At 48.0% G+C, this 14,499-nt stretch overlaps 1 protein-coding gene across 1 annotated transcript in view; it reads right to left on the bottom strand.

Annotated features, from left to right (window-relative positions):
• SLC6A5 (solute carrier family 6 member 5) overlaps window positions 1–14,130 on the bottom strand; it is a 48,818-nt gene extending 34,688 nt beyond the window's left edge. Inside the window, exons 1-5 of the mRNA XM_063094977.1 lie at window positions 14,068–14,130; window positions 13,215–13,757; window positions 10,476–10,614; window positions 7,651–7,782; window positions 7,143–7,316 (exon numbers count right to left, since the gene is read on the bottom strand). Coding sequence (XP_062951047.1) covers window positions 7,143–7,316; window positions 7,651–7,782; window positions 10,476–10,614; window positions 13,215–13,757; window positions 14,068–14,130 — 1,051 coding nt within the window. The remainder of the gene's footprint in view (window positions 1–7,142; window positions 7,317–7,650; window positions 7,783–10,475; window positions 10,615–13,214; window positions 13,758–14,067) is intronic.
• Between the last annotated feature and the right edge of the window lie 369 nt (window positions 14,131–14,499).

The raw sequence follows: 14,499 nt of genomic DNA, 5'->3' as shown, positions 1-14,499 counted from the left end.
GCACCAAGGCCGACACACAGTAAGTACTCTAAAGTACGTGTGCCACGTGCTTTCTACTCTCCTGTGGGTTAGACACAGAGGCCACACCAAGTGCTGCTGACCCTGCAACAGGACCTACCTAACACATTGGTTCTCAACTAGGGACGAATTTCTCCCCCAGGGGACATATGGCTATGTCTGGAGACATTTTTAGTTGTCTCATCTGAGGGACCAGGTGCTGCTGTGAGTAGAAGCCAGAGATGTTACTAAATATCCTGTTATGCACAGGGGAGCCCTCCACAACAAAGAATTATCAGGTCCGAAATGTCAATAGTGCTGAGGTTGAGAAATCCTGACCTAGGCTGGGATAGGAGAGGGAATTAACCATGTCAGCTTAGTAAAACCCAGGAGGTGCATGCTATTATCTTCTTTTTAAATAGGAAGAAGCTGAAGCCTTTCTTACCGTATTACAATGCCTCTCTAAATTGTAATACAGATAAATTGGCAGATATTTTAAATAAAGAGTCTACCAGGACTAATCCCAAAGGATATTATTTTGTAAAGGAGCAAATAGTAATAACAATAACAACTAACACTTACATAGCACTTACCATGTCTCAAGAACGGTTTTAAGTGCTTTATATGCATTGATGAATTTAAGCCTCACACCACCCCTATGAGGTAGGTACTGTTACTATCTCTATGCTACCGATAAAGAAACTGAGACACAGAGATGCAGTCTATCACCAACGTTATGCATCAAGCCAGGATGCAAACAAGCTCTCTTTTTTGGAGTCCATGCTCTTAACCAGTCTACTGTGAAATAGAGAGCAGGAGTCACAAATTCAAATACCTACACAGGCCAGGCTAGTGACACAAATAAGGAAGGCATGAAACAGAAGATGAAAAGGAAAGGTGGGGAATGTGGCAAACCAGAGAATACTCCAACCAATCAGTGCCACGCTGTCCCAGATGTTCTGGCAAAAGATGCATGAAATTTCCCCATTTTAAAATGTTGAAAATGAGTTAAAGTTGTTTTTAAATACTATGAACAACAACAGCGAAAAGCATTGCAGCCTAGATCCAGTGTGTGAACTCCCAATTCGTACCTTCTGTGGAATAGCAAAGTGGGTAATACTATGGGTTCAGGAGTTCCACTAGCCCTGAGAGCCTGGATGAGTTCTTTTGTCTGTCCAAGCCTCTGTTTTCTGGTAATAGTTGTATCTAGTTCACAAGGTTGTTGCAGGACCAAATTAAGTGAGACCATGAATAAAAAAATTCACGTGATGCCTGGCACACAGTTGGCACTCCACACATTTTAGCCGTAAATCAATCATAGTTATACCTTTTCATGAGGTAAGCTCTCTAATCCTCAGTGTCACCTCCCACGAGCTCCTCACCTGTCTGCATAAATTACCTACTGCCTCCCACACATACCCCAAAATATCTCAGAATATTGGGTAAAGATTAAAGCAATCATAAGGATCTCTTCCCTTTGATTAGCTCTCTAGACCAGGGTTTTTCAACAGCAGTACTAATGACATTTTGGGTACAGCAATTCTTTGTTGTGGAAGGCTGTCCTGTGTATTGCAGGATATTTAGCAGCATCCCTGGCCTCCACCCATTAAACACCAGGAGCACCCAGCCCCAGGGGTGCAACAACCAAAAGTGTCTCTGAACATTGCCAAATGTCCCCTGTAATATCTCCCCTAGTTGAGAACCTCTGCTTTAGAGGCCTCAAGGTACCTTCCTGTTCAATATTATCTTCTCTAGTCTAATCAAATAACAGAGTTTCAGGAGGATTCTGACCTAATAACTATCGGATATTTACGACCTAAATGAAGACAGTTAAAGCATCATCCACATTTTTTTTCCCTGTAAACAAGAAAAGCAGTTATTTCTCGCGCTCTTGCCAAAAAGTACCTCCATCCCCTAAGACTGAAGAGATCACTAACACCAGGCCAAAGCCAAATCACTTGCTTCCAAAATCGCCATTGTGGAGCACGCGGGCAGCTTCCCTAGAGAGCGTCTCAGGATGTCTGTGAATCGCTGCCCGTCACAGCCACGCAAGGTCACCATTCAGGCGGTGCAGCGAGGCTCTCCACCGCATGCTCTTTGCAACTTCCAGACTCCTGCAGTACCCCTTCCTACCACTGGGCGGCAGGCGCATGCTTCCCAGCGCCCGGAGCCCTCGGCTCTGCCAGCGAGGGAATGAGGACTGGTTTGCTCACCGGAGAGCTCTTCGGCCCAGCAACCCCGAACAAAGAACCGCGATAATGATCATGCTAAATGGGAAACTGTTGGAATGGGATTCTCTTTACTCCGGCAATTATTAATAAATGAAAGCACATGAAAGACCAGAGAGAAAAGGAATCATTTAATTAAAGTTCTAATGAAAATCAAGCCATCCCAGAAATAGAAATGGTATTTATGTTGTTCCCATTTTAAGTGACCCAGCTAGTTCCTATTTTCACAAAACAGTCGTTGGTCTCACCCGGCAAGTCAGGGCACAGATTAGTGTCTCTGTGACAGATAGCTGGAGGGTTGAGTCGCCCTGAAGAAGACAACGTCTCTTAAAACCTGCACCTGAGAAATACGTCGCACACTCCACCGCCCCCCCCCCCCCCCCCCCCCCGGCCTGGTCCAGGACGTTCTCTGGGGCTGAGGTGGGTTTCATGCCCTGGCATCTCCACGGTGAAGCAGAGCTTCCAGCTAGTATGTCCCTAGCAGCACGGAGAGGGCATGGCACAAACATCTCCCCCCTGTGATCGGAGGTCGCAATGGTGGGCCATTTATCTCCTCTCTCCTAGGATGAGACCTTTTGCTTGGCTGTCACAGGGTGTGGGTAGTGAGGGGGTAGTGAGGGAGAGGGTAAGTCTGGAAGGTCGTTTGTGCAACACCACTGGGAGGAGTTCTTCCATCACCTAAACTCGCTCTGTATGTCTATTAGGGAATAGCTGTCCTCTGGACTCTCAATTGATCCCCAGAGAAATGGGGTGCTAAAGGTGCCTAAGTCTCTGCAAGTCAGGCCACCATCACCTTTTCTAAGTCACCCCAGAACCCTAAAGGACCAATACTCCCACAAAGGATAGCCTGGCCCAAGGAATAGAATATGCTCGTGCTAGATAATACAGAGAAAGACAGGGTGGGGCTGCACAAAGAGTGGGGATTGACACCTTGTTTTCTTAACAAAAAAAAAGAAATTTAAGCACTAGCTAAGAGTGAGATAGGATCTGCTGAGTCTGTCCATAGGTCTCAGGGAATAATCAAAATGAATAATGTCTATTATCTTTTTGTGCTCAGAGCTTGCACAGTTTTTATGGTTTGTATCAGTCGACTAGGAGCTTAGCTGTGTAATGATTTTAGTCTCCTTTTCATGTGTCCTGGGTTATTGTGAGCCGGACCGGAAACCAGGGGCAGGGGTTCTCTGCCTCTTGGGCATGCACCCATGTGCTTGGTCCAGTCAACATGCTTGGCTTGCTCTTAACAAAAAGTACACACACACATATAAACTATAAAATAAAAACATGCTCATGAGAAAAATAAATAAATAAAAGGTAGAAAAGAGTGGCCCCAAATCCAGCACTGTTAATGTTTTGTGTATCATGTGAAAGTTTTCAAAATCAAAATGGAGTTGCTTACATTAAAAAACAAGTAGAGCCTGGGAAAGGCCATGTAAAGGGGAGTTCTCATGCATGAATCTCCTATAACAAGAACTATCACAAAGGACTCTGCAAAGTCACAACTTTGCACAGAGGCCATTGCACCCTTAATAAAAAATATTTCTGCGAGAACATCTGCCCAGCAACTGCCTGTCCAACCTCCGACTGGCCTCACCCTTTTTAATGATCCTTGTAGCCAAGGATAATTATCCCAAACAATCATGTAATCCTCCATCACTTTTCTTTTAAAACCCTTTCTCTTCCTTTACCTCCCTGAATACACATAGTCTACTATGGCACACATATTCCCATTGCAATGTTCTATTCTCAGTTTAACTCATTATCTTTAGACAGTTTCTCTCTGTTTGTTATTTAGTTTAAGAATCACCTTCCTATGTTTTCTATCCATGTACATATTGCTAGTAAAGATAAAATTATACTATAAACCTGTATCCTGCTTTTACACTGAATATGATACAGTGAGGATTTCCCCATGTTTTATAAATATTCATTTTAAATGATTATAAAATACTTCATCCTATGGATAACCATAACTTATTTGAACTATGGAATTACTGACAATTATGTGAATTTTTGTCACACATATAAGCGTTTCTAGTGTTTTCCAATATTGTATGCAATATGGCTGCAATTAACAGTCTTGCGTCTCTATTTCCCCTGTCAGATTGATTCCCAGAAGTGGAAGTACTAAGTCAAGCTACTGTTCAGACAAGCTTTCCTTTTATTCCATAGGATCTCAACCACGAACATCAGTTAGGAACACCTGGAATGACATCACTCCGCAGAACTGGTGGAATAGAACTTGCTGGACCAAGGACTCTTCAAGAACCCTGGACAAGCAGAGAATCTGGGGTCATGAGACCCAAATTCCAGTGCTGGTTCTACCTTTCAACTTATAGTTTGAGCCTTAAAGTCCCCTTTGTCACCTGAAGAATAGTGGATCATGTCACTTGCCATTTGGAACCCATAGGGCTCTTGTTAGGAATAACAGAGATATCATTTATGAAGCTGCTTTGTGAACTGGGAAGCATTTAGCATGATGGTTGGGACTGTGACCTTGGGAAGCAGACAAACTTGGGTTCAGATCCCAGGTCTACCACACAGCTAACTTTATGACCCTGAGCTCCTGATTTTTACCCCTATAAAATGGAAACAATGATAGAGTCCATATGTTAGCTTGTGGTTCATCTTAACATTGGTAATACAATAAAGGGTTTAACATGATGCTTAGCATGTAGTAAGTGATGCTAGCTATTAAGTATTAAGGTGCTGTACAAATATTAGTGAAGAACAGCATTTATGAACTACTCTCTCCCCTGTAGGACAGCTTCAGGACACTGATCACTGGGACACATGTGGTCCCTGAGGGAAGTCCCCGGGGAAGCATCCCAAGAAGACTGAATCAATGCAACAGCCCCTCTCCAGTGGGCATTTCCTTAGAAAGTGACTTCCCTCCCAGGCACAATCGCAAAAGGATAAGCAGAGCTCTGGGATAATCTATGACCTTGAGGTATTTCTTCATTACAGAACTCACACCCTGGAAAATGCACTTTGCCTAACATGGCAACTATTTTCAGGAAGCTATTCTGGCATCCGATGGTTAGTTGTGAATCAGTGAACAGCTATCAAGTGGGACTCTCCCAGACAGCAGTTTTGTAGAGCTGAATGCTGAGCTGCAGCATACAGGGCAAAAAAGGGGGGCACTCCATTCCTAAACTGGGGAAGGGCAGCCTAATTAAGGGACACAGACAACCTCCAGCCCAGTTGTTCCTACCTCTGTTTGCACCTGAGAAACTTTAAAAATATAGAGTCCTAGCCTCCATCCCCAGATGATAGTCTGATTTAATTGGTCCAGGGTAGACTCTAAGTGATGTTTTCATTTGTTAGTTACCAGGTGATTCTAATGTACACCAGCCGGGACTGAGAACCATTTTTAACCTAGGAAGCCATCAACAGGGAAATTGTAAAGATGAGAACACCGAGGCCCAGAGAGGCTAAGGAAAACTTACGCTTGGTCATACCACTAGTGAACCACACACCTGGGAACCACCATAAATCTCTACCCCTCCATTCCTGAACTTCCAGGTGCACAGGGTTTGAATTTAATAAGCAAGTATCTCTAGTTTTAGTTCCCCTTCAGTCTTATTATTCAAAGCCTCTCCAGATGGAGGCTGGATGTGGTGTGCATGTACATGCATGCGTGTGTAAAAATACTCCATTGTGAATTATTGTCTTTAGGTACATGCATCTCTCTGGGGCTGTGGAATGGAAGAATTCATCTTTTACTATTAACACACTCAAAGGGTTAATAATGTCCTAGCTCTGCAATGTGCAGACTGTAAGGGGAAAAGAGCTGGTTTAGGAGGCCAACACTAACTGCCAATCATATAGAGATCGGAAGAAGCTGGACTCAGCATGGACCCAGCTTAAGGGAATAAACAGACCTACCAGGAAGGAAGAAACTACTTGCTTATAGGTCCTCATTAAAATGACCAGAGCTTTTAAAAGTGACTGATATTAGCACACTATCTGTAGAGTTTTATACTTCTGCAATTGTATCATATCCCTCTTTATTTTCTGCTTACAGCAATCCCATAAGGTTGGTAGGGTGAAGAATATTATTATTTCTATTTTTCAGATGAGGAAAATTGAGATCCAGAGAGAAGTTACGTGACCCAGACACATGTACAGTCAATGGCAGAGATGTCTTATAGACCAGAAAGCCTTTCTTATATATCTGCCCTACTCTTCTTCACGTTCACTCTCCTGCCCTTCACCCCAGAAGCTGACAGTTTCCCCCAAGTCCTCAAGTCCCAATCGATTTCACATCTGAATCTTCTTCCAGGAACACTCCCTGACTCCCCAGCAGACTGGCCCTCTTCTAGGTACTACATTATGTACCCTTCTATCTACACTTCTCTAAATCGAAGTGTCTGCTCTCATATTTACCTTGTGCACTGAGCAGTATTTTGTGAAATGTGACCCCAGGATGCCTCTCCTAGACTCTAGGACCTACAGCCTTGCTTTTCAAATCCTACCGTGCAGACAAGTCACCTGGGGATCTAGTTAAAATGCAGCTTCTCATTCAGGAAGGCTAGGGTGGGGCTTCTGACCACCTCCCAGGGGATGCTGGCAGTCTAAGAAACACACTAGGAAACAAAATAAGATCCTAAAGGGCCTTGTGAATATGCAAATTTCCTGGCTCCACCCAAATCCATAAATCAGACTATCAGGTGGGCCTGTGAATCTGCATTTTTAACAAACACTTCAGCTATTCATGAGCAAATAAAAATTTGATTACCCCTCCTTTGGGCCATGAGCTCCTTAAATGTTAGAATTAAGTATGCTTGGGTGTTTTATTTAATCTCCATACCCCTAATACCTAACATAGAGCCTTGCATGCCTAATACGTGCTTGATTAATTTTGTTGAACGAATGGTTCGAAATACACACACCTAAGGCAGGTATATCCAAACTTACCTAATAAAAGTTTGGTTTTGTCTTTGCATTCTGGAGTGTTCCAAGGGTTGTTGCAGGAGCCCCAGGGCAGCACAGAGACAAAGGAGGCAAACAGGTAGAAAAGCGTGTAGCAAATAATCACATTGTAGTATATGGCTATTAGGACAGAGATGATCAGCATTGCGATGCCACAGCCTGTGGAAGCAAAAATTCCAGGGATTCATCCCATCCCAAATCCTGTGGAATTCTTACAGTTGGGCACAGGGTGGGGACCTAGGTCTTGACTCTCTTGTGCAGATGGATGCACTGATAGTAAAATGGACTCTATATCTACCAAGGACATTGAGGCATTCTGCCAGGAGCTCAACAGTGCCAGAGATGATCTTGGGCCATTCTTCACAAGGGTCGAATAAAGGAAGGAAGGGGTGAGTTCTATGATTACAAAAGCAGGTCTCCCTTCCTAGGGCTGCATGGTACTAGAGAGGGCAGGGTAAGGTCCTGAGCAGGCTGGAAAGAAGGCCGCACTCACCTTGTAGAGCTGGGATGGCCTTCCACACAGACACTGGCCCCTGGCTGGCAAACTGGCCCAGGGATACCTCTAAGAAGAAGATGGGCAGTCCAGCTAGAGCCAGCATCATCAGGTAAGGGATGAGGAAAGCACCTTGGAAAGAGAATGGGAAGTGAGAGCCCTGGGAGGCAAAGGCAGGGCTCTGGCCCACCTTAACCCACTGGATGGGGGGCTGGTCTCCCTCTCAATGAACTAAAGATAATTTAGCTCCTTTTCTGAAGAAGCTTTTGATATTCCAGGCCAACAACAGGCACCCACAGACATCTAAGAGCCCTTCTCCAAAAAGTATAAGGATAACCATGCAAATACACTCCTTGTTTCAATTCCCCACCACACAGATTGCTAGAGGTTCTGTGCTGTGGAGCTGTATTCTTCATAGCACTTCACCTCCACCAAATTAATCCCCCTAGGGTTCAACAAATCCATGCCTTTGACTCCCTACTGAAGCAGATTTGGTGAAATCTCATCAAGCCTTGGCCCCTCCCCAAGGACGTAGTATCTTCTAAGCTGGATTCTAGAAGCCCTCTTCTACAGTACCCCAAGTTATCTATCTGCACATTTTCTGCCAACCAGGGTTGGGCCTGTTCTGCCAGACAGGCAGCCGGGATACCCACCCCTCTCTCCACCACAACCACCATCACACACTTCTCAACTTCCTTCTCCATATGAGAAATCTCTCCCATCTTTCAAGGTCAACTCAGATGCTTCCTCCTCTAGGAAGTCTCCCTTCTCTGTCCTCCCACAGTACTTTTCCCCAGGCACTGATCACTTGATAATATTTATGTGTCTAGACTCTGAGCAGTTTACCCTGCATCTCTTAATTCCCCAGAACACCCAGCCTAGGGCAATAGTACTTGGTAGGTCTCTACAGATTTGCTGAGACTTCTCTAGGGTTCTCTCCGTTCAAGGATTCTTTGAGGCTTTTTGGGAGGGGCTTGGAGAATTGCCATGATCTTTGAAAAGAGTCCGGCCAAGAAGTGCTGTTGCATGGGTCAGAGTCAATTTGGAGACTAGAGATGGCAAAACCCAGAACGCTGTGTTCTGCAAAAGGAAACCTGATCTGTCTCTAGTCTGCCCTTTCCCACCTTTCTCCCAGCTTCCTGTCCGGTGGAAGGACCTTTCCCGTCCCAAGCTCTCCAAGCGAGGAAGAGCCAGCAGCAGACAAGGGCTGCTGGGGAGTGAAACCGCGGGCCCTGTTTTATCCTCTCCTGTCAGGGTTTTCGACAAAGACGTGGACTATGCAATCCTCTCCTCTGCTCCTGGGAAAGAGGGGGCGAGCTCTCCACCCGGCACGGACAGCCGCAGGGCCCCGGAGTCGCAGTGCGCAAAAGGCTGCCTCCCGCTTCTGCGCCCGGCTGCGCCCGGACCCCGGGCACCGCTCGGCCGCGCGCGCAGCCCCGCACTTCGCAGATCCTGGGGGAGCGATGCACGGGCACTTTCGCGGGCCTAACTCCCTTTGCTGGAACTCTCTTCCTACCCCCCATCCCGGGGACCCACCCCCTTTCTAGCCTTCTTGGAAGCCTTCTTATGGCACCCTGGTCTGAGGACTGACTGCGGAAAACCAAGCAGAAGCCCAGCTGGGGTGCCTGTATTCCTGTGTCCAGCGCGTTCTGTTTTCAGGGCACTCCTGATTGTAAACGCTCTACGGTCCTCCTAAGTGCTTGTCGACGTGTCCTAATTTGAACCGGGGGTGGGGCGAGGAGGGGAGCGGTCACCTATTTTTCCGTTTTAATCGTCCGTGGCGCTGCACCTGTCTGTCCCGGTGCACCAACTTCCGAAGGCCAGGAGACGATCCAAGAGACAAAAAATTCAAAAACAAAAACCCCTAAGCTGCCTGACCTATGGGGTGAGGGGGCGCATTTCTTGTCCCTTTGGTCCAATTGAGAAGATGAAGGCGAGAGTCCTAGGTGCAAATTCCTATTCCTAGAGGGTGACTTGTCACTTAGCCAACATAGGGGCGAGAGTCCGACCCCGCCCGGCTGCTCAACGTCTGGAGGGCAAGCAAAGGGGACCCTAACTGTATCGGGCCCCTCCTGGGTGGGTATAGAAGAAGTACAAGGAATAGATCCTAGTCCCCCAGGAGCTGGTGCATGTCTAACTGGTGTCCTCCCTGTCTCTGGTTTCCTTCCAAAACAGCGTCTTCCACCCACTTAGGACAAATGAAAGGAAAACTATTTTTGCTAAACAATTTTACTACAACCAAAATATGCCCTGCTTCTGCCCAAGAAGGTTGAGGGGTGCTCCTGAGAGGTTTCCCAGAGCACAACCTCAGCCGCTCCCCCCTGGCACCACCTGGCCCACCTGCGTCCTGCGTTCCACGACCCAAGCGCCCTCAAAGTCTCCTAAGCAGGCTGAGATCTCCAGGTTATTATCTTAAAACATCTTTAATTCTGGCCCCCAGGACTGCACTGCTACTGGCTCTAAAGTCGATTAGGTGTGCAGAGTGCAGCCAATTCCTCAATACTTGACGGCTAGAATCCAAACTTCCCTTGTCGATGCCCAGTTGACTCAGGACCCAGCTCCTCAAACTGGACCAGTGGGGGATCATGGGGCCCACTCTTCCCCTGCACTCCATCTCCAGATAAAGGTCTTCAAGATCTAATGCCAAATGGTTATGGCTGTTCTTGCCCTCCGGCTTTGCACTTGTGCCTACAGGGTGTGGGGCTGGAGTGTAAGGAGGCCAGCCTGAGCCTCCCCTCCCGGCCCAACCCCAGGACTTCGGGTCCCCCCAACCCTCAACTGCCCGCCCCGCCACGCCACAGGCGGAAAGAGCGGAAAAGCCATACCTCCCCCGTTCTGGAAGGCCAGGTAGGGAAACCTCCAGACATTGCCCAGCCCCACTGCATACCCCACCATGGACAGGATGAAGTCCAGTTTGCTGGACCAGTTCCCTCGGGCCTTATTCTCATCCCCTTGCTCGTCCTCCTGGGGGCGGAAAAGCACATGGTCGGATAACAGCCCCAAGTAGGTCCATCAGCAAGCAGGCCCCATTCCGCGCCTCCCTCCCGACTAAGGGTTCTTCCCAGCAAGCAGGCCCCCACTTTTCAACCGAGGATGCATCGGCAAGCAGGACCCCAATTCTAAAGACTGGATGCATCTACAAGCAGGGACCTCAGCCCTCAACCCTGCGCTGAGATTCTTTCAGCAAGCAGGCCCCTAAGTCTGTTCTGAAGATCTTTTTAAAACAGATCCTGAACCCCTCTTTTCCAATTCCTACAGTCAGGGCACACCAGCAAGCAGCTCTCCTGAAACCTTGAGCATGGAAGTTGATTGCAAGCAGATCCCTCTATCCCCAACCCTTCATCAAGAGTTCATTTGGCAAGCAGGCCCAACATCATGCCTAGAGTTCCCAGCAAGCAGGTTCCTAACTAACCCCACTCCCCAATAAAACCTTCACCACCACCCCTTTCTCAACCCTTTCTTTCTTTGGAGTGTATGCCAGGGCCAGAAAGAGAGCTGCAATGCCAAAGCCAGCCAGAGCACCTGCCTCATTTTCTCTAACAAAGCATTCAGGCAGAGCCTGCCTGGTTAGCTAACTTAAGGGGCCATCCTTCAGTAGTGGGGCAAGGGAGATGGGCAGGAGGGAGATTTGGAGCCAAAACAAGAGAGAGAAGGGAGATATGGTAAGAGACAGGCCATCTGAAAACTTGAGTTCTGGTCTAAACTTTACTACTAATCAGCTGGATAATTCCACGCAAGCCACTTGCTCTCTCTGAGCCTCTGCATCTCTACCTGCAAAATGAGGGGCTTAGAAAAATTGTCCCCTGAGGCACCTGCCAGCTCTAGCAATCTGTGAATCTTTGAGGCTCACTTCTCCAAGCTCACACTAAGATGCTTTCTTGGGACAGTGCCTGGTTCTGGAATGCCTCAGTACTACGCAAGAAAAAAAAAAAAAAGCTGAGGGTAAGACCACCTCAAATGAACTCTGAAGATATTCAGGACACCTGGACCCTGCACAAAGCTTCCAGGGACTGGGCCATGGCACGGCTTTTACTTCCTCAGTCCCCCTCCACTTCCTATGTCCCACACTGTTCCAGGAGCCATGCCGGCTAAAGCAGCAGCTTTCGAAAGGAGAGGAAGCCTTGGGGAGGGAGAAGGCGGGCTAGGTGGGTGTCACAAAGACACAATCAGAAAGATGGACAGGGCTGAAAATAAGTACCCTCAGGAACCTGGACATCTTTCACATCCTCCCTGCACTCTTCCCACACACATACCACCTCCACTCCTAACCCCACCCTCCAGCCCTTCCAGGGCAGGGTAGGGTGGGAGTTCCAACTCCTTTTGCCGCAGTGCGGAGGTTCAGCAAGGCATGTGAAACAAATTTTCAACTCCACCTAGGTCACACTGTTGGCTACATTCTGTCAGAGGCAGTTAATACTCATAGATAAACTCTCCAGAAACAGACCCCAGAAGCAAGGTCAAGTGGGAAAGTCTTAAGTACGTTCATTTCAAGTTATTCTAACAGCTGAGCTTCTGTTATGTGGACCTGTGGTTAAGTGTGAATGTGTATGTGTGTGTGTGAGAGAGAGAGAGTACAAACACTAGAGTGACTAAGAATAGAGGGCTGTGTGAACCCTACATCTCATACAGGCACATAATCTGGTCCGGGCTCACAGCGGGGACACGTGCTTAGCCCCTGAGCCCAGGGGAGGAGAGAAGATTGCAGAAAGGCAGGCAATGGGAAGGGAAGGGCTGAAGTGGGTGAAACAGAAGAGAAGAAAAAAGAGCTCTGAGAAGGAAGGAGAAACTGAAGAGAAATGGAAGAAAGCAAAAGCCTGTAGGGGAGAGGGGCCGGCAGCAATAGTTGCCTCGATTCATAACCAGGAACCGGGATTCGCTCTATGGGTTTTCAATCATGACTGGTTGAGTGGTAAAGGATCGAATGCAAGGATGGATCCAAGTTGGTGGCAAACGAAGCTTATATAATTGAGAGAGGTCCACTTTAGGGGAAAAAAATACAAAATTATGATGGCAAAATTAGATCTCAGGTTTTGGAAGGGCCCAGACAAAAGATAGACCCTAAAGCTTGCACTTCAGTAGCCTCGTGTAAAACCACTTCTATCAAGCAGGTTATCAAGTGATAAACAGGTAACCCGCAGTGTAAAGGCTACAGAAATTAAACTACTGTCCCCGTCCCCCCCCCCCCCGCCCCTCGGGTTTTCTTCGTATGTTCTTTTTTCTTTTAATTAAGTTTGTTTGTTTTAAAGAAAAGATTCAGTCATTGGCAGGAGGGGGAGTCCTTTCTGCATAAAGGGGTGGACTCTATCTGCCTCAATTCCATAATGGGTCTGCAACCCGTATTTCTGCTACCTCCAAGGCTGGTAGGGACAGGTAGCAGTCCCTCTGGCAGGGTCACTGCAGCCCTCGCGCCCTGAACTGGCGACCCCAGCGCAGTGCGAGCTTCCGAAGCCCCGAAGCTACCTCCCGCAGACACCACCTGGCACTGCCAACCGTTCTCCCCATCAGCACACGTGCACCCGCCACGGCCTGGCTCACCTCGGTGCCGGCGAGAGCGACCTGCTTACCTGGGTGGCAGCGGTGGCCACGCTGCCCGGGAGCACGGACGTGATTCCATCCGTGCCCAGCACCACGGTGCTCTGGCTCATGTTCACCCAGCCCACGGCTGGCGTATTGTTCCTTTCCAGGATGCCCTTGCCCACACTCACGTTCGCATCCCCCTCCGGGCCGCGCAGAGCCGGGATCTTGCAGTGCAGCGCGTTGCCGGGCCCGGTGCCCCCAGAAGGGAGGGAGGCCTGCACGCCGTGCGCCTCGCTTAAGTCCCGCAGAGCCGCCGAGACCGCCTGCGCCCGCTGGCTACTGAGTTTGCAAGACCCCACTATCGACCGCTCGGCCTCACAGGCTCGCGCATCCGCGGATAGGAAAGTTTGGGCGCCAGTGGAAGCGGACCTGGGCACACGTGGCGGTGGCGCGGTAGCCGCCGCGGGAAGCTCCTGCTCCGGGCTCGTCCTAGGAGCGCAAGGACCATGTGGGTGGCCCAGCGCCGCCGCCGCCGCCTCCAGGCTGTTAGCTGCTGGTTGTTTATTCATTTCTTTGGGAGCACTGCAATCCTGCAAACACAACGTCAAGTTCGTGCAAAAAATATAAATAAAGTCATAGCAGCTTTTAAAATACCGATATCTACATATGGAGACGTTCACAACTCAGGTCCAGACAATATCTGGAGGAACAAATTGGAACCAGGATTTTTTTTTCTTTCTCCAAGAAAGACTGCAATCAGTATGTCTCAATTTGCCCGTCTCGTCAATAACCAGATGACATAAAGAAGCTAATATTCCCTCCCTGATGGAAGATGAACTAAGAAAAGAGGCAGAAATGGTTTTGGGAGGGGGTAAAAGGAATGGGTGAAAATAGCCCTACAGCCATGAGCTCCCCGCCCTCTTTGGATTTCAGATCACGGCCGTGGGGTGCCCGAGTCCCCATCACCATTGTAGAAAGATTCTTTAATTTTCCGCCCCATTTCCTTTGTCATTCAACAATGCACATTGCTTTTTTTTTTTTTTTTTTCTCCCGCGATAGACAAGCTGTGGCCACAAAGCTGATGCCCTGGCACCTGCGAGCGCTTGAGGCCAAATCAGCTGTGCAAATCCCAGCTCTCCAAAATCCACTCCTGCATGCCAGGTAGCAAAGGCAAAGATAAGGATCATGATCAAAATACCAACACACACAAAAAACCCACAACAACAATAAAACAAACTTAAAATACAAGGTAGCAACAGGGTTTGGTATCTTACACAACCTACATTCATTCACACCCAGACTGCCAAAAATGTAAAAGAGAACATGCAAAGT

The sequence above is a fragment of the Cynocephalus volans genome, chromosome 4 (genome assembly GCF_027409185.1).
Source record: "Cynocephalus volans isolate mCynVol1 chromosome 4, mCynVol1.pri, whole genome shotgun sequence".
Lineage (NCBI taxonomy): Eukaryota > Metazoa > Chordata > Mammalia > Dermoptera > Cynocephalidae > Cynocephalus > Cynocephalus volans.
Note: the sequence above shows the minus strand (reverse complement) of the source record. Positions and strands in the feature narration are given on the sequence as shown.